The sequence below is a fragment of the Myxocyprinus asiaticus genome, chromosome 27 (assembly GCF_019703515.2).
Source record: "Myxocyprinus asiaticus isolate MX2 ecotype Aquarium Trade chromosome 27, UBuf_Myxa_2, whole genome shotgun sequence".
In the NCBI taxonomy this organism is placed as follows: domain Eukaryota; kingdom Metazoa; phylum Chordata; class Actinopteri; order Cypriniformes; family Catostomidae; genus Myxocyprinus; species Myxocyprinus asiaticus.
In genome coordinates, this window is record NC_059370.1 from 29,084,715 (window position 1) to 29,109,451 (window position 24,737).

The 24,737-nt window shown below is 41.0% G+C and overlaps 1 protein-coding gene across 1 annotated transcript in view; it reads left to right on the forward strand.

Moving 5' to 3' along the window:
* The first annotated feature begins 4,971 nt into the window (after positions 1 to 4,971).
* LOC127418266 (glypican-3-like) overlaps positions 4,972 to 24,737 on the forward strand; it is a 188,896-nt gene continuing 169,130 nt past the window's right edge. The window contains exon 1 of the mRNA XM_051658773.1: positions 4,972 to 5,291. Within this exon, the coding sequence (XP_051514733.1) occupies positions 5,135 to 5,291 (157 nt within the window). The 5' untranslated portion in view covers positions 4,972 to 5,134. The remainder of the gene's footprint in view (positions 5,292 to 24,737) is intronic.

Consider the following 24,737-nt stretch of genomic DNA (forward strand, 5'->3'; position numbering starts at 1 on the left):
TTTTTTATATTAACTCAGAAATTGATTCTGAACATTGTTGTCTTGTATATTGGTACCTATCCTATTGTCCATAAACATACATTTTAATTATAGCCTATTATAGATATTGTGTCAGAACTGATAATGATGTTGATATTATCCAATTTAAGACGATCAGTAAAATTTACTGGTAACATGTACAGTAAAACAACAGTCTGTGTTATTTTTTGTTTTACAGTTTTAAAGAAACAAAGTGGAAAATTTACAGAAAAAGAAAAAAACTTGTTGGACATGTTTTTCTTTGTGGCTTAGGAAAAAGAAAGTAGGTTAAAGTTCAAAAGGATGCTCAAAGAATTCCTGCTCTTTAAAACAGATTGGAATGGGCTATATCATCCATTACAAAATGAATAGTTAATTTAACTTAAAATCTGCTTAGAAATATGTTAATTTATCTGTATTTGATAAATTAACATATTTAAGGCTTGAATGTTTGAACAAATGTTGTGTATACTTTTTAAAAACAGACGCAACAATGAACACACAAGATTAATCTAGCCTGTGGATAAAATGACGTGGGAATGCTGAGGGGAAAAATTATCTTTGAAGCCTAATACAATAGTGCACATACAGCCCTCTGTGGAGAAGTGGGGGTTGAGTGAACCGGGGTCAGAGGTCATTGAAGCCTTCTGTCTCTCAGCCACAGGATTTAAGGGACAGCTTATTCAAATCGAAAGCATTGCACACTTTAAAATAGGTTTGGGTAACTTTTAGAGTATGCATTATGTCTTGAAGAATTCCAGGACATTCCCATTATTTGCAAGAGCAGTATTCCAAGTTTCTAATGTAAGGACAGATTTAAAGAGAGACCTTTTGAGGACTTTCCTTCACCCCCACCCCCATACAAGAAAAAAGGGATGCTCTGCAGTTACATGCATGACATAACATTTTGTTGTCTTGATTAGCAACAACGGTAAAACATGAAACATCTGCCCAGTGAGGTATGGAGATCTGAAGGATAAAATGCCTTCACCTCATTCTCCAAGATAAAAAGGTATGGAAACAATTTTATTAATGCAGTTTTGTCTGTTCTAAATAGAGTTTACAAACAAAACTTTAACCAGGCTGTTAGAGTAAGAGGAAGTTTGGTTTTTGTGAATGTTACTATTCATATTAAATCTATGATCATTACTTATAGCCTATGTTCATTATATTAATATGATTTCTTTCTTACTTTTTATTTACTTTGCATGGAAAACAATGCACTAAATTTGTTCAAATGTTTCCTGTCCCACAGTGTATGATGTTGTAATGGTTTTGGAGGCACCGGCAAGCCTATATCAATTTGCTGGCTTAAATAGATAAATAGATCAGTTTTGTCAAAAAGAATATAATACATTTATGACATTATTAATACACTGATTTATTGTAAGCACTAGTTTGATTGCTCTGTAATGTCTCTATAACGCCAAATGAAGACAAAGTAGCACTCAGAGCAATTATGTCCATATAGTGAGAGCGGATGTAAATTGTGGGGAGATTGAGGGATTTGAGTTGAGTTGGGGAGGAGGTGGCTCGCGAGGCCCATCATCACATGACGAGACGTTCGCGCCTCTTTCGTAAACCTACTCCAACCTGATGATCCCAAACAACTCGGAGGTTACGTGCTAATTTAATTTCCTTGAAAGGGCCTTCAACGCATCCAAAAGCGTTAACTGATTGGCGTCGTAGCAAGAGTTCACGCGTGGGTCTGCGCTGTGGCGCGTGATGATTGTGGAAACTTTGAGATTGTAGCAATGTTTGTCGGTGGCTTTGTGTGAGGAGCAGCTGGGGAGCTAACAGACAATGTAGTGTATGACTGCACTGCATACACACTGCAGCCGTTTGGAGGACAGTGAATGATCAATGAATGGACACTTGAGCGCTTAGATGAGTTTTTGGAGGTGTTTGGTTGTCTTAACTGAGCACACATGTAAGTTGTATTTGTTTTTTGATTTAACCAAATGTCTCAACAAATCTTGGGACTATGCCAGAGAGATATAAATTAAATTGAATATGCATGATTCAGCGAGACTGATTGTTTTTGGAAAGGAAATGAAAAAAAGTACGCCTTATTATTCGCGGAGCAATAGCCTATAAACACTTGTGGAGCTACAAGGCGAGTTATCATTACACGTGCCTTGCTGAATGAAACCATTCTGGAGGCTGTTTTGGATATATCCAGGGTGTAATAACTTTGTTGTAACAATAAGTTAGTTTATAGCTCAAAACCTTTGCCTCCCCTTAGTTCAGTATCTTAATATTGTGTTTTTTTGTATGCACGTAAACACAGTTGAAGGTATAGTGAATTTCACGTGGCTCCTCCACAAGAGTTAGTCTATCTAAACATTAACTCACATGATATATTGTAGTGGTTTAAGTCTTTTAAACTGTATTCATCAAATGGTGAACTGGTTATGGAAAATAAATGTGTAAGCGCCCGTCATTAGAGCTCAAAAGTAGAGTCAAACATTTCGTCACACTTAACCTAGTTTTGTTGTTATTGTCCGCTCCTAAATAATGCCGCCTGAACTAAGAGTTCATTTCCTGTGGAAAACACTCACTCTCGTGTAAACAGACATATATATATATATATACTTTTCAGTGCTTCACGCGTGGATTAATAAACATGTTCTATCGTCGAAGGGTTTGCGATTAAACATCAGAGAGGACAAAGTGCCAAACACGCAGAAGCTCGGGCACCGACCCCAAGGCCTATATGGCTAAAATGGTTGCGCATTGACCTCACAGACGAATATTCATCTTCTGGGATGTTTCTGACAATCCTGGACGCCTGCGCTTCGAAATGTTTCAACTTGGCGTGTTGTGCATGTCTCACAAAACAACTGCTATTTGCAATTTTGAGGAGTATTTCGAAACACGACTTGAAGGGTGCTATACATTTTAAATGCGACTTACGTTTTCGGTTTACTTTTTGGCAGTAGATGTTTTTGTTGGTTACTCAGTTACATAACAATAGATTAAAGCCTTCTACAAGTTCTTCTAATCTTCTCCTGAAGATCCTCCATTTTAAGAGCCCCAACGAAACACGAGCAAAGCGCGCCACTGAGGACCACCAATGTCGCGCAACCAGATTCAAAGCGCATGCTGCATGTTTGAAACTTAAAGCTTTTGCCTAGGTTTCGTTAAAGTTTGCTGTTACGTAACGTTTTCTCTCAACATGTGTTATTATGCAGTGATTGATCTGGTTAAGCTGTTCCAATAGTTTTACAAACAATGCATATTTATTCTGCAGGGTATTTAATTATAAGATTAACTTTTGATAATTTGTTTCTTCTTATTTTCTCAGGTGTTCTGAAGATTACTGAAGGCTAACCTGAAAGAAAGTATGGCGGAGTTCAGGTCCTTCAAAGAAAAGAAAAAGAAAAAAAATCCCCATCAAAATGCATTTATTTGTAAAATGGCGCTCCTGCTAAGGTGCATCTTGTGTAGTCAGTGAACAAGTCTTGTATCTACTGCGCTAGATGCTCCTTTTGGCGGGAGTAGCTGTACACTCAGCACCTGGAAGCAAAAACAAATACCTCACTCGGCTAGCAGTTCTGTTTACATGCAGTTCTTTTAATAATAGAATTTGTTTTGAATGTGATTTTGGCTATATGATCTATGTGGTTTGTCCTGGCAGTTCCAAAGTGCTCATAGTGCAGGTAGTGCCAGTAAATCTACTGCATTGTTTGCACTTCAAGTATTGCCGGTCACCTTCTGCCTGACACACTGAGCTGCACGAGATGATGATGATGCTGATGGAACAGCCCTGTTATGTGGGATGACGGTGAGTTTTGCAGGATTGCATCCAGCCTTGTTACAACATGCTGTGCAAATCCATGCAAAACTCGCTGCACCAGGGAAAAAACTGCTCTGCTGTAACCATCTACAATTAAATTGATATTCCCAACCGCACACACATACAGTATATACAGATAGGCAGGGACTTTATTTTCTTTTTCATTCTTAAATGTTTATTATGCTTTCCTCCTTTTTTGAGATAATTTAGTAAATTGCTGTGATAAAGTAATTCAAGATATAAGATGTCATCAATATGCATATATTTTTAATAAACATAAATAATGTATTTCTGTTTTCAATGTTAGATCACCTAAATATAAAATGTTTTGCTGTTTCATTTATACTGTTTTCAGTGGAACTTGCATGCAAATATTTGTCTTGCTGTTTCCGGGTGGATGACTTTGCAATTTTAACAATGACCAAAATCTTCAATAAAAATTGCACGGTATCCATCTGTAATCCGCTAGATTTCCGTGCCTACTGGTTTTTTGTTTTTTGTTGGATGTATAAGCATGCTTCTTCAAAGTGCCTTATATTCTCAATAAAATGATGAAAACCTATAATCGAAACTGCCTCGCTAAATGGAACTGGTTCCAGAGATTTGTTAGTTTCTGTCAGTAGTAATAACCTTTAGAAACACTAGATGGCAGCAGCCAACTGAAATTCTGACAAATGCGTTTGTTCTGCGTATTGTAATTAATTTGAAAGTAAATGTATTAGACACAGGCAATGTTACACTTATTAAGGGAAAAGCCAATCCCCCACCCAAATGATAACATTTCTACCAATTGCATTTTTATTTTTTTACAAATTAAATTAGCTGAAGACGTGATTGAATTAAAACGTCATTTTGCATTATGTGTAGACTAATAGTATCTTACACTTGAACCTGGTCTCAGTGTGCGCATGAAAGCAGCAATGCACTTGATTTATAGCGCGCATCCTTTCTTCACTATTGCAACTTTCGTGTGAATGAAAGAGTTTCAAACCAAGTGGCTCCTTCTGTAATTCTGTAAAATGTCCTATGTAAATCCCACAGCCCCTCCTCAAACAGAGAAATGTGACCTTGATTTGTGAGCATGAAGTTTGGGGCTGTTAATGAGGTGGAGATCAAGAGCTCTAGGACTCCTCTCCTCAGACTCACTTCACAGCGCTCAGAGAGCAAGTGATGTTACCGCTGAGACACATCGCTATCTTTCTACTTTAAGCAAAGCAGAACGTTCCTGCGCGGGTCCTTTGAGTATTTAATCACATCAATCACGAGGAAGCGTTTTTGGTTCATATTTTTCTGTCTTTCATTACATTTGGATTCATCATGACTGGACTGAAGTTGAAAGGTGCACTGATTTTGTGCGTCCTGTTACTACCGTCCTCGCAACCGAATAGCCAGGTGCTGGACTGTCGAGAGGTGCGCTCGTCTTTTCAGTTTTTGTACCCGGGAATTAAATGGACCCCAGAAAACCCAGTCTCAGGTAAACCGAGATATTCAGATAATCATAAGTTACATGCCATTATGTTTGCCGTAAAATGACTCTTGTGCCAAAAGAGCTTTCGAAATTTTACATGCATTTAATTATGGCTTGGTATTACTTACACCCTTTATTTATTTAGAGAAGATTTTTAAAACTTGCCGTAGGCTACTTTATGCTGTGTGATTTGTCGCCCTCTGTATATAGCTGGAAACTAAAGGCTAGACTACTCTAATTATATTTGCACACTGAAAAAATTGTTAACCTAAAACTGTGGTACGTGGAATTGTCTAAATTATAATTCAGCATCACTGAATCAACTTAAATACATTAGGTTACACCAACGACACTCATTCTAAGGGTTAGATCAAGTAGATATTGCTCTTTAAAGGAATATTCCGGGTTCAATACAAGTTAAGCTCAATCGACAGCAATTGTGGCATAATATTGATAACCACAAAAAATATTTTTGAGTTGCCCCTCCTTTTCTTTAAAAATAGCAGAACATCTGGGTTCCAGTGGGGCACTTACAATGGAAGTGAATGGGGCCGATCCGTAAACATAAATACTCACTGTTTCAAAAGTATAGCCACAAGACATAAACAATATGTGTGTTAACATGATTTTAGTGTGATCGCATACTAACCTTTTCCGTGTAAAGTTATAGCCAATTTGACAACTTCATTGTCATGACGATTTAATGACAACAACCTCTAAAACAACTGTAAAAATTACAATTGAAACAACTTTACAGCTCAAACAATACATTAATTTTAGCAGAAGAATTAAAGTGCTTTACATTTCTGCCTTTAAACCCTCCAAAAATTGGCCCCATTCACTTCCAGTGTAAATGCCTCACTGTAACCTCGATTTTTTTATTTTTTATTTTAAAGAAAAGGAGGGATGAGTCGAAATAAATGTTTGTGGCAATCGACCTTATGCCACAAATGCTGTCGATTGAGCTTAACGTTTATTGAACCCGGAACATTCCTTTATGGTAACAATTGTAGGCAACCACTTTACATCAAAATATTGTTATTATGCAGCTAAAATAAAAGACTATTTTATATTTTGCACGACTACCTTAATGTTTAAAAGTTGTTTAAGAACCCAAAATTATTATATACAATAAATCTAAGTAAAATGATTGTGCCAATTTGCTGTTGAAAATATGTAGTCTGTAAAATTGTAATAACAAATTAATTAATTTAACAGAACCACTCATACACTCATAGAGTGTAACTGCTCATAATGAGAGAATAACATTATTTATGTAATTAATTTCTATCCTCTATTTCATGTGGTATTATTTTCACACTCTGTATGATGTCTCTTGGTGTCCTGAGTGGTTTGTCATTTTCAGGGGAGCAGTAACTGCAGAAGTAGCCAGGGGAGAGCTGTAAATGTATTTCCCTGTGCCATAACTAGTGTGAATTACCTGTCATGCTGGAGAAGGCGAATTGTGTTAGTGTGTTTATTGAGGTTGCGACATTTCCCAGAGGAGATCTGAGGAGATGAGTTGAGACGAATGACAGGATGGATGACTGGCTCTATACTTGACATCTCCCCTTAGCTGCTTGAAGCTTTTTTGCTGTCTCTACTAGATACTGTAGACAATGGAGGAAGAAACACAGAAAGTGGGGTCTGTTTGGCCCTCACAACAAAAATTCTGCTGAAAAGGATCCTGCTTTATGTGCAAGGGTCTTCATTTCCACCCCAATGATAGCAATTGCCTCAAAAAGAACACTATATTGCCAAACCTATATGACTATACCAGTTTTATGAGTTCCTTACCTATTGTATTCATTAAATGAATTGTAACGTAAAAAGTTTACATTGTTGAATAAAATGTATTGATAAACAGTTTGTTCAAATCTGCTCTCATATATCCATTAAACATTAAACAGCAACACAGTTGGTTTGATGACATAATTTTAGTAATTTAAGGCATGTTGTAAAGGATGCAGAAGGCTTTCTAAAGCCAATTAATTCAACTTGCAGGTAAAAGGGCATAAAACCTGATCCCTCATGGTTTGGCTGGCTTCATGAGAATAAATTGACCTTCCCAGAATACCATTTAATCAGAAGTGCTACTCATTTGCAGATTTTATATTTGCGATTTAAATGGATTGCAATTGGGTTAAAGGCAAGGCACAGAGTGGTTTTCTCAGTCATTTGCCTTCTCACAGAGGAATTTAAACACACTTTTAACCTTTATCAGTGTTTAAGAAAACGAACAGAATGATATTTGCATATCTTATTGGACTACAAATTATGCAAGCTTTTGAAAGCACATGTATCCAGTATCCGGTATGCTCAGTCATGTGTCAAACATCATGAAAACTAAGGATGCATGGATGCATGATATATGAAACATGTATTTAATCAACCCTTCTGACTTTTGCAGTAATTTTGTTGTAGATTAATTTCTTTGAAAGCATCTTTGGCCATGCTCTTCTCAAGCTTGTAAGGGACTGTGTGCGAAGTTGGGTACAACCCTGCAATAAAAGACTTTTTGAAGCTCCTAGTTTTTTAGGACCTAAGTGTTATTGTTCTTCAGAAAAAGGACAATCTGAAGGCTTTTTTTTTTCTTCCTTTTTTGGAAGCGTGCCACAAGCAGTCCTGAAAATCGCAGTGGCTTTGTGCTCTGGACTTTACGGTAAGTCTGCAGTAATTAGTGGTTTGGTGAAGCCTTTGGCTTTATTCGTTTTGATTCATTGTATGAACCAATACTGTGCAGTTCCAGCATATGTAGCCAGAAACATTAATTGGGTGTCCTTGTATTATGTAAGACCATGGAAGTACCTGAGGTTAATTGTTTGCTCCCCATCTTTTTTATTGATTTATGGCCATATATGCATCTGTAGAGAAGTAGTTCTTGAAAACACACTTTGCATCATAGTGCAAAATGCACCTGTTCATGCCACAGAAAATATATGTGATGACAGAGACATGAGCGAAAGAAATTTACTTAATTACTTTTTCCTTTCAAAGCCATGGTGTTCTTGATAGAGCTATGTTTTAAGCCTTACTAACAACAGTGTAATTAAAAAAAAAATAATTATGATCATTTGAGATGATTTTATTATGATTCTGACTTACATAAAGAACAATGGCCAAAGAGGGATATTCAATTTGCTTTAAATGGAGCACGTACTCCAAACCCGATGCACGTTGCTGGCCTTGAAGTGGCAAATGAATGCAGACAACCTTAATGTTAACTGGAAATGGGAACGACTGTGGGCTGTAGTATAGCTGTCACCCTGTAGTGATTGTATTTATTCCACTGAGGGTTTCACCCATTCTGCTGGGTTGCAAAGATTTCATTCTTTGTTTTATTTGTATTGCCTCTCTCGCCACTTTTTCTGACTTCCTGCATGTCAAGTTTTGTTGTTTCCCAAAGTTCACAACAGGTGTCTGCATTGATTTACAGAAATAGCCTATACATTATAGGCCAAAAGAATGTGGACACCCAAACACCACTCCCATATGTGCTTGTTAAGCATTTAATTTCAAAACCATTGGCATCAAGGGTTGGTCCTCTGTAACAGCTTTAACTCTTCTGGGAAGGCTTGTCAGTAGATGTTGGCTGTGGGGATTTGCTTCCATTCAGACAGGCCAGGCGTTGATGTTGGGAGATGGGCTCAAAGCAGTGTTCAAATTGAGTCAGAGCCATCGGCGTTACTACACCCTTTTTAGGAGAGCTTCAGCCCCCCTAAAAATCTGTGACTTTGCAATCAGGCAAGGGCACAACATAATGAATAAATTGAGAAATTTCTTAACGTAAGTATCCATGTAATAACTTTACATCTGTTTGATGGTGAGCTTACATGTAGTGTTAGATAAAACTGTTACCAACAAACCTAGATTGCACAACGTATGTATATGTGTGTATGTATGTATGTGTGTGTCTGTGTGTGTATGTACGTATGTGTATAACTATTTTTTATTTTTTATTATTATCTATGTCTTACTGCTGTTTTTGTATTGTTTTTGTATTGTTGTACTCTGGAAGCTCCTGTCACCAAGACAAATTCCTTATATGTGTAAGCATACTTGGCAATAAAGCTGATTCTGATTCTTATCATTATTATGAGGTGAAAATGAGATTCCACTCAGCCATGTTCTTCAGGTTCCCCAGATTACATTATGTTGGCCTTATGGGGGGGTCCCTTATCCTCAAAGTCTGCATTCCAAAAATGTATCCCAAAGGTGTTCAGGTCAGTGCTTTGTGCTGGTCAGTCAAGCTCTTCCAAACCAGGCACAGTAAATCATTTTTTTATGTATCGTGCTTTGTGCACAGGGACATTGTTATGATGGAACAGAAAAGGGCCATTAAACTGTTGGCACAAAGTTGGAAGAACACAATGAAGGAGATGTCCACATACTTTAGCCCATGTAGTATTTTTCAGTTAGGTTGTCTCAATTTTTTTTATTCTATTCTTTGAACACAGTCAGGAAGATAGTGTTCGCCAAATAAAACCCATTCTGGTGCACAGAAAAGGCAACTCTGTCCTACATCCCCTGCCTTTTAACCCCAGTAAACCTGATGATGAGCTTTAAACTTGGTGCCCATGGTGATATTTGGTAGGATTTATGATGGATGCAACTACAGTGCTTTTGTACAATTTGTAAAATACAATTTGGCATTTGTGAATGGGTTGGAAAGAGGAGATCTTTAGGAAATGTGGATGGATTGACATTAGAGAGTAGTGCAGATGTGATGACTGATGTATCTGTGCTGGAATACAAGGAGGACAAGCAGAGACACAGCCCCCAGGAAGATTGAGCTGAATTCTATTCATACTGCATGTAATGCCACGGGCGTACAGAACCAAAAAGCCAATGGGAGGTTTTTCCTCTCTTGTCTCCCTCCACTGGCACATCTTTTTTTTTGGCTGATGCCTCTATGTCTAGTCCCAGCTTCCCTGCCCAAGAAGGGCTAGGCCTAAATGGCAAATAATAACACTACCATGCAAAGGCAAAATGCAGTAACTAGTGCATAGTTTTTTGTCAAATCTGACCTAAAACCGGGTCTTTTAGACTATGATCTGTCCTGTGACAGTTAGATATAGCTCAACTATGCTCAGATCCTGAGGAACCAGAGTCTAAAAAGCAACAAAATCCACACTAAAATGCACTCTGGCATCGCAATGTTTTCAAGGCAGATATTGAAATGTAGTTTGCTATTCTATCAGAATTTTCTCGCTAATAAAGGGACAGTTCACCCAAAAATATATATCTTTTTTGGAACATAATAGGAGATGTGCAACCTGGTCTCATAGTATCACGTTACGATACAGTACCTACATTTACTATTGCACATGACTTGTAATGTGATCAAATGCGTTTGTGGAGATGGGGGTGTGGTCGAGCGCTCGTCTGAGGGAGAGAGAAAGTGGTAAGGATTTCCACCTGGGTTGAATGAACGCTAATGACTGTTCTTTGTTTTCAGTGAGATGGGGGGAGATAAAAGGCAACTCAGTCCACAGATGTGAGAGAGAGTTGGCGAGCGAAGTATGTTTTATGTGCTGGAAGCTGACATTGCTGGGAAGCAAGAGTTTATGTTGTGTCCGCTGTAAAGCATTGTTTTTGTTTATTATAAAAGACACTGTCATGGACTGTCGAATCGGCTTCTGCTTCCTTCTTCCTTCAGAGAGTGTTAAAGAACCTTTGTTACACTGGTGCCGAAACCCGGGAGAAAAGGAGGAAGGATACGCTGCTATGGAATCCTCGCCACTGAGGGAAATCATCAAATCCCTCACCAGTATCCAACAGACCCAACACCAGGCCCTCATGGAGCTGCGGAAGGAGCAGGAACAACACTTTTAGGCTCTCCTTCAGGCCCAAGCAGAGGACCAGAGGGCGTTGCGGAGCTTGTTACCCCAGGAGGGGGCGTCCACCACGACCCCGGCAGCAGCGAGCCCATCTGTGATGCTCGTGAAGATGGGGGCTCAGAACGGTATGGAAGCATTCCTGGAGCTGTTCGAACACACGGCCAAAGCTCAGAAATAGCCACGTACAAAATGGACGATCCATCCGCTGCTGGCCTGGGAGGCACAACTCACAGGCCAAAAGCTGCCGGTTGTCAACCTCCTGGACTATACTGCTTTAAGGAAAGCCATCATGCAACGGGTCGGCCGAAGCCCAGAACAACACCACCAGCGGTTCCGCAAGGTCGGCCATTCATTCGCCTTTGCACAGCAGCTTCGCGACGCCTGCCGACGGTGGGTGCTGGCTGATGAGGAAAGAGAGGCTGATGATGTCATCAACCTCATGGTGATGGAACAGTTTGTTTCCCGGCTGCTGAGGGGTATGGCGAAGTGGATCCGGTGTCACTGTCTGGCGTCTCTGGATGAAGCGTTCCAGCTGGCCGAAGATCATATTGCGGCATATCCGGGGGCCGGTGAGCACCCAGCACTCTCTCTCTCTCCTCTTTCTCGTCCCCTTGTTCATTCACCCTCCCCTTCTTCCATTTCACCTGTCCCGTTCCCCCACAAATGGGGGAACATTCCTTCACAGCCGATTTATCAGTCTGGGTGGGGGGAGGGGGGTCTCTAAACCCCAACTAACTCCAGTGTCTATTCCCCCTGTTTTTCCCCGCTCTTCTTCCCAGGTAGGGGAAGCCGCTGCCACAAGTATGGTCGTGAAACTTGGGCCGGCCTGTTGGAGTTGCAGGGAACATTTCTGAGACCACTGCCCAGTGATGGAGGTGGAGGCATTGATCTGGGTCCCCGACACCCCACAGATCGCCTCTGATCGAGCAGGGCCATACCAGGTACCTGTGAGTATTAGGCGGGGTTCATACCAAGCTTTGGTGGATTCAGGTTGTAACCAAACCTCTATTCATCAAAGCTTGGTTCAAGGCAAGGCACTGGATACAAACAATCGGGTGAAGGTGAAGTGTGTGCACAGGGATATTCATGATTACCCTGTAGAGACTGTCAACATTCTATTCCAGGGCCAAAAGCATAATATTGAGGCTGTGGTTAGTCCCCGCCTCTCCCATCCACTAATTTTGGATACGAATTGGCAGAATTTTAAAACTTTATTGAGGAGAATTTGTGTGGATGGGTCCTGTAACAAAGTGTATTGGCGTGGGGTGGGCTATTCGCTGTCTGGAGAGGCGGTGCTAGGGCCTTCTACGTCAGCTCCATGTCTGGATGACGCAAGGGAGGGGGAAGCCGTGGTTTAGAGGAAAGAGGAAACCCTTGCAGGGGATTTCAATCTGGAGCAGACGCGAGACAAAACCCTTAGGCACACCTTCGACCAAGTGGAAGTGATTGATGGTCAACGCCTCCGGCCAGTCATTGCTCTCTCCTACCCATATTTTTTGTTGATTAAGGATTGGTTGTACCGAGTGATGCAGGACACTCAGACAAAAGAAAATACAACCCAATTGTTAGTACTGAAGAGCCGTCGGAAAATGTTATTCCAGACGGCTCATTATAATCAGATGGTGGGTCACTTAGGGCAGAAAAATACACTAAACCGTCTGATGGCCCGATTTTATTGGCCGGGCATTCTCGGGGATGTTTGCAAGTGGTGTGCGGCTTGCCGTGAATGTCAGTTGGTGAATCCCACGGCCACCCCAAAAGTGCCATTGCACCCCCTTCCGTTGATCAAGGTCCCCTTTGAATGAATTGGTATGGACCTCATCGGGCCATTAGAGTGGATGGCACGTGGGCATCGCTTTGTATTGGCTTGTGGACTATGCAACACGATATCCGGAAGCAGTACCTCTGCGCAACATCTCAGCATGCAGTGTTGCTGAGGCGCTCTTCAGAGTTATCTCCCGAGTGGGGATTCCGAAATTATTGTATGGGCATCGACCACGTGGCGTGCTCAACGTCCTATGGGAAAATTTGGAGGAGGGACCTTCGAACAGCAAAAATGAAATTCAATTCATTCTTGACCTGAGAGCAAAACTCCACACACTTTGGCGATGGTGGTTCCGGAGAGGGAGGAACTTGGACCGGAGTTTAACCTAAAAACCATCGATCGAGTCACTTGCAGAGACCACCTCTCACCGTCACAAGTTGTGGATGTGATGTGTTCTCGCCTCTCCCCGGTCGTATGGATCTCATAGAGCACCATATCGAAACGAACCCAGGGGTAGTAGTATGCAGTCGGCCCTACCGATTACCTGAACACAAAAAAAAGTGGTTCAGGAAAAATTAAAGGCCATGCTAGATATGGGGGTAATAGAAGAATCCCACAGTGACTGGACCAGTCCAGTGGTACTGGTTCCGAAGAGTGACGGGGAAGTAAGGTTCTGTGTGGATTATAGAAAAGTCAATGCGGTGTCTAAATTTTATGCATACCCAATGCCTCAGATTGACGAACTGCTTGACTGGTTAGGTGCTGCTCACTTTTGTTCGACACTGGATTTAACGAAGGGATATTGGCAGATCCCCTTAACTCCCATGTCCCGTGAAAAAACAGCATTTTCCACTCCATTTGGATTACACCACTTTGTGACACTTCCGTTCGGTTTGTTTGGGGCCCCGGCTACGTTTCAGCGGCTCACGGAGCAAATCCTCAGACCGCTTATGCCACTGCCTATGTAGATGACATTATTATTTACAGTAACGATTGACAGTGGTACCTGCAGCATCTGAGGGCTGTCCTGAGGTTGTTGAGATGAGCAGGACTCACGACAAGCCCAAAGAAGTGCGCAATTGGGCAGGTGGAAGTTCGGCTTCCACTTGGGTCATGGACAGGTGCGCCCCCAAATTGATAAAACTGCAGCGATTGCAGCCTGTCTGAGACCTAAGACCAAAAAAAGGTGAGACAGTTCCTGGGGCTGGCTGGCTATTATCATAGGTTTATGCCTAATTATTCGACTGTCACCAGCCTGCTGACTAATCTTACTAAAAAGGGGGCACCCGATCCGGTCCAGTGGACGGAGCTGTGCCAACAAGCTTTTACGCAGGTGAAAGCCGCATTATGTGGTGGGCCGCTTCTACATTCTCCTGACTTCTCTCTCCTTTTTGTTTTGCATACGGATGCATCGGACAGGGGGCTGGGGGCAGTACTGTCCCAGGTGGTGGAGGGGGAGGAGTGCCCCATGCTATACATTAGTCGGAAGCTCTCAACAAGAGAGACTAGGTACAGCACCATAGAAAAGGAGTACCTGGCCATCAAATGGGTGGTCCTCACTCTCTGCTACTATTTATTAGGATGAGCATTCACCCTCTGTTCAGACCATGCCCCGCTCCAATGGCTCCACTGCATGAAGGATGCCAACGCCCGGATCACCTGTTGGTATCTGGCACTTCAACCGTTTAAGTTCGAGATGGTCCACAGGCCGGGGTGCAGATGGCTGTCGCAGACTTCCTCTCCAGGAAAGGGGGGGGGTGCATGGGGGTTGGGGAAGTAGGCAGGCCGGATGGTTCCCTGTAGAGTCGGGCAGTGGGGGTATGTGGAGATGGTGGTGTGGTCGAGCGCTCATCTAAGGGAGAGAGAAAGTGGTAAGGATTTCCACCTGGGTTGAATCATCGCTAATTACTGTTCTTTGTTTGCAGTGAGATGGGTGGAGATAAAAGGTGACTCAGTCCACAGATGAGAGAAAGAGTTGTCGAGTGAAGCCTGTTTGATGTGTTGGAAGCTGACATTGCTGGAAAGCAAGAGTTTATGATGTGTCCGCTGTAAAGCATTGTTTTTTGTTTATAATAAAAGACAATCTTGTGGACTGTCGAACTGGCTTCCGCTTCTTCCTTCAGAGAGTGTTAAAGAACCTTCGTTATAGTGTTGTATCTCAATTAATAGAGTATTGTACAAGTAACGTGAAGGACTGTAGTACGAGTCCAGAAGATCTTGTGAGTTGACATATGAGCCAAAAGTGTCCTAGAGGCACCACAAAATGATGTGGTTTCTTCAGCAATTATGTTTTCCATTTCACATTTGCTTTTTATGACACTACAGGTTAGGTTTAGGTTTAGGCTTAGGGTAGGAAGGTAGGTTTTGTTGATTTAAAACTTGATAGAGCATTAACCTTAACCTTCTTTGTCTGGGAGAACATTTAACTCACTTTTAGCGCCAAAAGTGGACATTGCACCTCAGAACTGCAATGAAACAGTTGCAGTTGAAATTATTCAACCCCCCCAAGACAGTAAGGATTTAAAAAGGTAAGCTTTTCTGATGACCCAGAATTTTTTAACTTTACATCTGTATCAGCTGAGTGACACATTCAAAGTCATAGTGTGAATATATAACCTAATATTTCTAAATAGCAGGATTTTTTTTTTTTTAAATACAGCCATGTTATAATTATTCAACCCCTATTGCATGTAGCTGTTTCTTAAATATGTAAGGCTACACAAGTAATTGTTTTAAAACAAAATTAAGTCATCAGTCTGCAATGGCACTTATTTAAGTTTTAAAATGTAAGTTTAGCGTTGTAAGTGAAAATGTATTTTTATGCAAAAAATGCAATTAAAAATAAGCTGTCTCAAAAGCTAATAGAGGAGATTATTTCATTACACAAGAAAGGTCATGGCTAAAAGTACATTTCCAAGGCACTTCAATTTCCAGAAGACAAAGTTGGCAGCACTATTCATACATTTTTTAAATATGGTACAACAGCAACCTTCTTGGGGTGTGGAAGAAAGCAAAACTTCACCAAGGGAAATGTTGACTTGAATATCCAAGAAGTAATTAGGAAAGACCTGTGGAGTCCTGGAAGAAGGTTTTATAGACGTATGACACTAAACTGTAAATGAGTTTTAGACCCATGGGTCAGCAGTACGTCTGGAGTAAGATGACAAGGTGATGACAAAAACGACACCATCCCCACAGTCAAGCATGGAGGTGGGTCAGTCCTGTTATGGGGTGTTTTGCGGCTGCAGGAAATGGCTATCCTGACTATGTGACTGACACCATGGATTCTTTCAGGTATCAGGCCATTTTGGCATGAAAAATGTGATGCCTTCAGTGTGTAAATTGAAGCTCGGTGATCACTGGACTTTCCAACAAGACAATAACACCAAGGATACATCCAAGTTGTCCAAAATCTGGTTCAAGGATAGGTTGTGGAATGTCCTTAAATGGCCCTTTCAGTCCATTAAAATCCCATTGAAAACCTTTGTTGGGATTTCAAGGAAGCAGTGGCAGCACAGAAACAAAAAAATGTCAATGAGCTGGAAGCTTTTGCTCATGAGAAATGTGTAAAAATTCTAATAGAGAGGTGTCTGAGAACACTTACCTGAAACATTTATTTGCTGTTATTAAGGATAAAGGATGCTCCACATATAATTGACTTTGGGGGTTGAATATTTTTGACATGACATTTGTGGAGAGAATTAGTTATTTTTTATTTTAAAATTTGGGTAAACTGAACTCTTTGTTCTCAAAATCACTCAAAAGTGTATTAAAAACTTACTTTGACAGTTTACTGAGGTTTCAGTTGATGTGTTTTAGTTCACATCACCAGAATGTATTGCTGGTCAGGGGGGTTGAATAATTTCGGCTGCAACTGTATGTGTGATGAACCACATAATGTCAATTTGCAAAGATGTTGCCACAGTCACATATTTTTTATGAGCTCTAGCTTGAGATGTTAGGCACAATGGAAGGGGACTGACAGCCTCAATCACCATTCACTTGCATCTTATTTTTAAAGTAAATGATGGCAGTATTTAAATTTTTTAGTAACTATGCCTTTAAGATTGTAACGTTCTTATGGCTACATTCTCATAAGCAAGCTTTACCATGTATGTATGTACATTACATATTTGTAACACATTTGGCTGAACAATCAAAAAACAAAAACAAAAAACACTGATGCCATTTTTTCACAGTTTCAGTGGTGTAGTTACTGCGTTTTGCCTTTCTAGGGCAGAATAGACTGTTGACTGTATTTTTAGTCTCAAAGGCACTCTTAGACCAGCTCACACTCAGACAGTCATTACCTTTTGTCACAGATTAAAGTTTGGATTTTGATGTAATGAACACTCAAATAAGGATGACCACCGTTGAACTCATGGGTTGCATTTAACATGGTGGTGTCTTCTCTTTGTTTTCTGCTTACATTATGTTTGTTAATTGAAGAGCCATTCTTTTGTAGACTAAGTAATGACAGGTTCAGTGGTTGAGTATAGAGCAAAGTCAAGGAGCATCTCCCAGTCTCCCTTATCAAAATGAGATGAGAGGGAGCTGTATTCTTGTCCAAGAGCATACACGGATCCGATCCAGCTAATGAAGTGTCACTGACCTCTCTCAAGAGCTTGTGTAATAGGCTGTTAAGGGACCTTTGTACTACTTGTTTAATGCCAGTATGCCATAAAGCATTACAAAGACACTTGCTTACCCCATCAAAAGCTGGATTCTCTTAGTAAAGAGTACTGTTATTCCAATTATGGAGCATGTCCTTATAGAAGATATAAATAAACTACCCAACTGAGCATGCTTCCTCATTTTAGCTTGATGTTTGGTTGATTTTAACAGAGGAAAGTGTATCAGGTGTGTTCAGTTCTTTAAAGCTGTGTTTTTGAAAATAACAACCAATTAAAAAATATGATTGTAAATTGTTTATAAAAATAAATACTCAAATAATTAAATAATTATTGTATTTAGAACCCCAGTGAGCAAGCCGAAGGCAACTGTGGCAAGGAACACAAAACTCCATAAGATGTCGGTTAATTGAGAAAAATAACCTTGGGAGAAACCAGGCTCACTGTGGGGGCCAGTTCCCCTCTGGCTAAACAGCATGAATATAATGCCAGTATTAGTTATTTGTGTGCAGTGCAAGTCATGGTTTAAAATAAACTAATTAACTGTTAAGGGCCAGTGTTTAAATAAAGATTTTGTATGAACTGTAAGATTAATGACTAATGTCACTGAAGGTCATCCTGGATTAACTGCAGAAGTTCACATAGATGCTGTCACAGTCTGTCTCCCTCATGTTCTTCATGGACTCTTATTTTGAAGTTTTCCCCTGGACTACATCTCCCACAGTTCACTTCCCTCATCACTTCCATCCGCTCCTCATCATCCTCACCTGTATTCCATTCCCTCATTTAGTTCCTTGTGTATATATACCCTCTAGTTTTGTTCATTCAGTTGTCAGTCCTTGAAGTGTTACGTTGTGTTGATGAAGTGTTACATTGTGTAGTTAATTTGTGATGTATAGCTTTATAGTTTGTTCTACTCCAGTGTTTGTTCCACTCCAGCGTTTGTTTCCACTCCAGTGATTACTATTGTTTAGCTTTATTGTTAGTTCCACTCCAGCGATTGTTATTAAAAGATTTGAAAGCACTTACTCCTGCGTCTCCTCTTTTCCTCTTCCACTCCAAGAACCCAATGTTACAGAAGGACTGACCTAACAAAATGTATATACCGGCAGTAGCAATCCTCCTCCTCGAACAAGGAGACTGTCCAGTTGAGGATCACGTGCGTGAGTTTCTCCATCTCGCGAATTTTGTACACTTTGATAACCACGCTCTGGTGAGTTTCTTCAGGGCAGGCCTGAATAGTGCACTGAAGGAGCTGATGCCTCCATCGGTCAACCGGTCAATGAGCCAGCGGCTGTAGCCTCGACCGTCTCAGAGCCAGCGGCTGTAGCCTTGACCGTCCCAGAGCCACCACCTGTAGCCTCAACTGTCCCAGGGCCAATGCCTGTTGCCTTGGCTCAGGGGTGGTCAGCTCTTGCCAAGTTAATAGACCTGGACTTGCTCCCCGCTCCATTCCTACCCTTCATCCTCTGCTGGTTCCAGCCAGCATAATGGACACCCTTGTTCCATCCAGTGCCCTGTCCCTTCCTCCGCTAGCACCACTCAAGACATTTGCTCCTCCTCCACCTCCTCCTCCTGGTCAGTCGGCTCCTCCCACGTCACTGGCTCGACCTTCGCTCCCTTCGAAACCATGGTTAAGGGGAACCTCAAACCCTCCGACTCCGCCTAGACCCTCCGAGCCCTGGACTCTGCCTTGGCCCTTCGTTCCCTCTGTCCCACCTCGGCTCTATGTCCCTTTGGCTCTACCGTGGTCCTTCAGCCAATCGGCTTCTCCAGGGTCCCTCATCCCTCCAGCTCCGCCTTGGTCAGTTGGCCACCTGGCTCTGCCTCGGCTCTCTGATCCTCCAGCTACGCTTCGTCACTCTGAGCCTCCAGCTTCACCGGGGACCTCCTTCCCTATGGCTCCACCTTAGTCCCACCGGCTCCACCTCTGTCCTCAGATCCCCCAGCTCCGCCTTGGTCCTCCGAGCCGTCGGCGCAACCTCAGTCCTCCGAACCTTCGGCTCAACCCTGGCCCTTCGAGCTGTCGGCTACTCTCTGGGCACCAAGTTCCCTGACTCCACCCCTTGGGTCTCTCACGGCTCCGCCTTCCACTGCTCTGCCCCCAGAGTCTTCCATGTCTCCACCTGCCTTCATTGAGCCTCTTCTAGCTCTGCCCTCAGACTCTTCCTTGGCTCCGCCTGCTTCCCCGGAGTTTCCTCCTCCAGCGGTTCTACCTCCTGACCCAGTCCCTGCCCTGTGGCCGCCTCCCAGGTGGGGGGGTGTAATGTCAGTCTGTTTCCCTCATGTTCTTCAAGGACTCTTATTTTGAAGTTTTCCTCTAGACTACATCTCCCATAGTTCACTTCTCTCATCATTTCCATCTGCTCCTCATCATCCTGTAGTTAGTTTGTGATGTATAGCTTTATAGTTTGTTCTACTCCACTGTTTGTTCCACTCCAGCGATTGTTATTAAAAGATTGAAAGTACTTACTCCTGCGTCTTCTCTCTTCCACTCCAAGAACCCAACGTTACAGATGCATTGTCCTTTGTTAGTTGGCTGATGAAGGCTTTTGTTGGCAATTAATTGATAGTCTATGTATTTCATTTTAAGAGTGGAGGATCTGGCCGGCTCTGGTAACCTCGGGATATGAATAATATTAGTGTTAGTTATAGATCATGATAAATGTTTCTGGTTATGGCAGACCTAACTAAAGCAGCTTAATTGTGAGTTGATGGATAAATTAGGTGTATGCCTGGCTATATAAATGAGTCTTTAGTCTAAACTTAAACTGAGTGAGTGTGTCTGCATCCCGAACAGTGTTAGGGAGACTATTCCACAGTTTAGGAGCTAAATAGGAAAAGGATCTACCTCAGCACTCTGGCTGCTACATTTTGAACCAATTGAAGTCTATTTATTGAACTTGCTGGACATCCTCCCAGTAATGCATTACAGTAATCTAGTCTTAAGGTCATGAACACATGAATTCGTTTTTCGGCATCAGCAACAGAGAGCATGTGTCGTAACTTAGCAATATTTCTGAGGTGGAAGAATGCTTGCTGTTCTGCAAACATTGGAAATGTGATTTTCAAATGACAGATTGGTATCAAATATAACACCTAAGTTCATCACTATCCTTCCATGCAAGAGAGTTGAGAATAGCGATAAATGCTAATCCCAATGTGTCATTTTCATTATCTATGTGAATGTTGAAATCACCAACAATTAAAGCTCTATCTGCATTAACTACTAGATTTGATAGAAAATTTGCAAATTCACCAAGGAAATCTGAGTATGGCCTGGGTGATCTATATACTGTAGCAAGGGCAAAAGACGGCAGAGATTTTTTATTTATATCTTACGGTGTCACATTAAACATTATTAGTTCAAAAGACTTAAACTTATATCCTGTCCTCTGAGTAACACCAAAAACGTCACTGTAAATTGCAGCAACAACTCCTCCTCGACCCTTCAGAAGAGGCTCATTTTTATAACAATAACTTGGGGGAGCAGATTAATTTAATCTAATATATTCATCCGGTTTAAGCCAGGATTCAGTCAAACAGAGCGCATCCAAACTATGATCTGTAATAATTTCATTTACAATTAGTGCTTTGGTTGAAAGAGATGTAATGTTTAGTAGCCCTACCTTTATATTATGTTTATCTTAATGTTTTTTTTTTTTCAAGTTTAACCTTAATCATATTTTTTCTAGATTATTTAGTGAGGGGTTTGTGTTAGGTAGTTCGGGGAACAGACACAGTCTCTATGTGATATCTAGGTGATACAGTCTCTATGTGTTGTAGTTTATGTGACCTGTGTGATGTCTCAAGGCAGCCAGCAGACACTCAGATTAACCAGTTTTTCTGCTTCTTGACCTCGGCCCCAGTTAGTCAAATACTATCACTATTAAGACTATGAGCCAAATTACTAGAGAGGAGAGTGGCACCTTCCCTGGAGGGATGGAGTCCGTCTCTATTTAGCAGGTCAGGTCTACTCCAAAAACTCTTCCAATTGTCTTTAAATCCTATGCTATTCTCCGGACACCACTCAGACATTCAGCCATTCAGTGACAATAATCTACTATAAACCTTGTCACCATGATGAGCAGAGAGGGGGCCAGAGCATATGACAGTGTCTGACACTGTCATATGCTCACACACCTCTTTAACATTATCTCTAGTGATCTCCGTCTGGCAAAGCCGGATATCATTAGTGCCGACATGTCTACAATCTACATTTAGAATTAGCCAGCACTTGTAAATTTGATCTGATGTCAGATGCCCGAGCCCCTGGAATGCATTTAACAATAGTGTCTGGAGTTTCTATTTCCACATTCCATACAATAGAATCTCCTATAACCAGGGCTCTTTCAACATGATTCTCAGTGGGTGCATCACTGAGTGGGGAGAATCGATTGGAAACCCAAACAGGAATGGGAGAGTGGTGTCGCTTTGCTGAGTGAGTATGCCGCCGAGATGTCACACAAATGCCCTGCTGCAGGGGCTCTACAGCCGGAACCAAAGTGTGTGTGTTGCTCGATGTTCTACCCACATCCAAAACAATATCTACCGGCTTCTCATTCTCACTGACTTCCACTAATCTTCTTCGTCAGCCAGACTAATTCCTTACATTTAAGTGAGGGTTAAATGATGGAAGAAGCTATACTAAACATGTGGCATACAATGCAGGAAGCAATAACATGAGCGGATGCCATGACTTAACACAATGGTTTGTTTTTGTTATTATGGTTGTTCTTGAGCGGCGAGGGTTTGAGATTGATGTGAATCCCTCACACAATAGTTTGCTGTTGTTGTGTTGGTTCTTGATCAGCAGATCAAGTGTAAAACACACAGGAGAAAACAAATTCACGCAGTCGAAATGCGAGATGTAGACAAGCAGAAAAAAAGAAAAGAAAACGGTGTGCGCAGTAATATACACGCAGTTGAAATAGTAGAAAAGCGGAAAAAAATAGAAGCGCGGTAAGATGACAGAGGATAAAACGATGAGCTAAGCAGGCTAGCAAGCTACAAACAAACAGACTTGTGCAGCGTAATGTCAACAAACCCTAAAATGACTGTAAAAATGACAATTTAAACAACTTAACAGCTCAAATAAAACAAGTTTTAACAGAAGAATTAGTGTTTTTATAAAATTATTAGGTTCACATTTCTGCTTTTAAACTCTCCAAGAATTGGCCCCATTCACTTCTATTGTAAGTGCCTCACTGTAACCCAGATTTTTGCTTTTTTTTTTTTTTTTTTTTTTTTTTAAAGACTTTTAAAAGTCAAGTTTAAAAGTCGAAATTCTTTCGATTGAGCTTAACTTGTATTGAACCCAGAATAACCCGGAATATTCCTTTAAGAGACCTTATACAATAGTGTCAAGGAGCAATAGACAGTGCCTCAGGTAGTGAAGTATGCTCATATTTTGATAAATGCCCACACAGTTTCTGTAATTATGAGATAATTGCTTAGGTCAATGTCTCTGGCAGTACATTTAAAATTGAAGGTGAGAGATCACATGCCCACAAGCCATGAAAATTTCTACTAATGACTGAGACTTTCCATTAAATATATCTTGTTTTTCCGGAGCTCATTGTAACACTGCACAGAGGAACACTGCATTTTAGAAGAAGAAGAAAAAAAAGATTTGTGCAAGCCAAAGCCTTTTATTGTACTGCTATTTACTTTATCTTCCGCAAACTAAATTTTACCCTTATGTGCTCCATGCTGTGGAAGTCTGAGTCTACTTTCTTTCTTTACATACATCAAATGGTACTGTAAGAGGACAGATGGGTTTGCTTTAGACCATTAACTCCCACCTCCCCGGCAGAGGAGCCCAATTCATAATCATATAGTTCATATACTGTACTTTCATCAGTCCTCTGACATTCACTTGTTTTAATTGCGCACACATATTGATGTCTTTGAAGTGAGTCTAGAAAGAAATGTCTTAAGTCCTGTGTCGTTGCTCTATAATTCATGCCTCTAATAACATCCTTTTAACATTTTCTATATCTTAACACAGCATGTTTTCACTACAGCCCTCATTAAACTTGCATGCTGATAGCTTTATAAATGGTTCTTAAGATCGTGCTTATGCATGCGTCTGGCTGTGCTCTGTGTCTTCGGGCTTATTAGGGAGGAGCGCAAGACTTATGTGTACACAGCCCTTGTTGAGTCTCTGTTGGAGCTGTATTTTTCTTCTGGGCTCCGACAGGGAAATTCACTCGCCTTAGGCCTTTGGGCAAGGCTGCAGGAGAGGAAGGGAACTCAGGAATTTCAAGAATATATAGGTCTAGTGGATGGGCAAGCATATTAGTCTCAGTCACCATTCACTTTTTATTACATCTATTTTCCATGCAATAAATGGGAATGTGACAAAGAATAACATTTTGCCTAAAGTCTCTTTTTGTGTTTCACAGATGAAAGTCATACGGGTTTTGAACATGAACATGAGGCAGAGTAAATTATGACAGAATTACTGTAACTCTTTAACACAATCAGTTCCTTTTTAGAGTAATCCATTAGAATATAAGTATAAAAGGAACACATTTCCGGTTTGGTGTCAATGAAGAGGTATTTTAGCCTCACAGATGAGGCTGTGGGGATACCTGCAAGACAAAAAAAGTTGAGCAACAATGGTTTAAAAGGCCATAGATAAAGAGCCTCTAGGACAGGAAGAACAGATCTGGTTTATGGAAGTCACATGCTCTATTCATATTTCAGCTCTAGGAAGACTGAGTTTTTTCTTTTTAAATAAAAATGTTCTGTCCCATTTTCAGAAAACAAAAAATCTAATCAGCCATATTTATGAGCGGTCTTTAGTTAGAGACTGTGGTGTAATATTTGTTTATGTTTCTCTGTGGGGAGCTATCTCCCTCCTGTAGAGTCCTTCACTTTTCCCTGACAGCTCGCAACTTCTTTAATAAAGTACATTTATCATCGGCAAACAGCAGACGTGCCGAATAAATTGTCTGTTTTTCTGAAGATAAGTTCTAAAGTCCTTTCTCCTTTCATACCTGCTCCCCTCCGACTAGTCCACCACCGCACCTCTACGTGCTATGCTATTGACAGCTTAATAATTTTGCCCTGGAATCTGAAATTAGTTCGATCGTATCTGTCACCAGTCCTTTGCAAATATTAATTTTGTATATTAAACATGTCGGTGTGCATATAAAAGGTGCCGCCTGTATGATATAGCAGGTTTGCCCAGTATTTCTCATTTCATATC